General features: G+C 48.9%; 1 protein-coding gene across 1 annotated transcript in view; it reads left to right on the top strand.

Moving 5' to 3' along the window:
• The window catches only part of LOC118408018 (solute carrier organic anion transporter family member 1A4-like), a 3,451-nt gene that overhangs the window by 594 nt on the left and 1,913 nt on the right, over nucleotides 1–944 (top strand). Inside the window, exons 2-4 of the mRNA XM_035808631.1 lie at nucleotides 7–139; nucleotides 323–516; nucleotides 687–851. Of these exons, the coding sequence (XP_035664524.1) occupies nucleotides 7–139; nucleotides 323–516; nucleotides 687–851 (492 nt within the window). The remainder of the gene's footprint in view (nucleotides 1–6; nucleotides 140–322; nucleotides 517–686; nucleotides 852–944) is intronic.

Below are 944 nucleotides of genomic sequence, written 5' to 3'. Positions count from 1 at the left end.
CGCAAGCTGATAGTTTCAGGTATATCTACGCCTGTGGGTCAGCAGCAGCGGCCCTGGGTTATGTGGTCAGCTCCGTCCTCCTGTCCTTCTTTGTGGACTTCGACAGAGTGGACACCGCTTCAGTCACCATCAACCCCTAGTACGTAACATGAAATGCGCAATTAAGGAAGTTAAAATGATTTTATGAAGTCACGGTGTCTGTGTAGTTTGGATTGTTAAATTTTAATCCAAGGGTCCTGTGTAACACGGTCTTGTTGGATAATATGAAGACCAAAATAAATCTCTTAAGTAAACTAATTAATCATCCTATTATTTTGTGCAGCGACTCCCGGTGGATCGGCGCCTGGTGGCTGGGGTTCCTGTGTGTGGGCGTGCCGCTAGTTATTGTCTCCTTCCCCTTCTTCTGCTTCCCCAAGTCTCTTCCAGTCCCGCCCGAGGAGGAGGAGGAGGAGGAGGGACATGACAAGACCGTCAAAGAGGAACCGCGAAGTACTGATGACCCGGGGATTATCAAAGGTACGGGATTTGCACTGGCGTAACTATGACGTCAACACTATCAGCCATGTTGATTGGTTAAGGGCAAATAACACTAATAGCCCTTCATATCCTTATACATGGACATTATGGTAGGAAGAAGCCATGAAAAGTCACCTACCTGAAGTTGACCCCCTCCCATTTTTCCACAGGGATATTCGTGCAAGGATGGAGCCTCCTAACCAACGCAGTCTACATGACGATGCTGTGTGCCAGTATCTTTACTGTAGCCTTACTGCAGGGCTTCACCCTCTACACACCCAAACTGGTGGAGGTTAACTTCGGCCTGACAGCATCGGCAGCAAGTCTCTACACTGGTTAGTGTCACTCACTCACCCACCCACCCACTCACTCACTCACTCACCCACTCACTCACTTACTCACCCACTCACTCACTCACTCACTCACTC

The sequence above is a fragment of the Branchiostoma floridae genome, unplaced genomic scaffold (genome assembly GCF_000003815.2).
Source record: "Branchiostoma floridae strain S238N-H82 unplaced genomic scaffold, Bfl_VNyyK Sc7u5tJ_1540, whole genome shotgun sequence".
Taxonomy (NCBI): domain Eukaryota; kingdom Metazoa; phylum Chordata; class Leptocardii; order Amphioxiformes; family Branchiostomatidae; genus Branchiostoma; species Branchiostoma floridae.
This window is presented reverse-complemented; position numbering and strand designations above follow the sequence as displayed.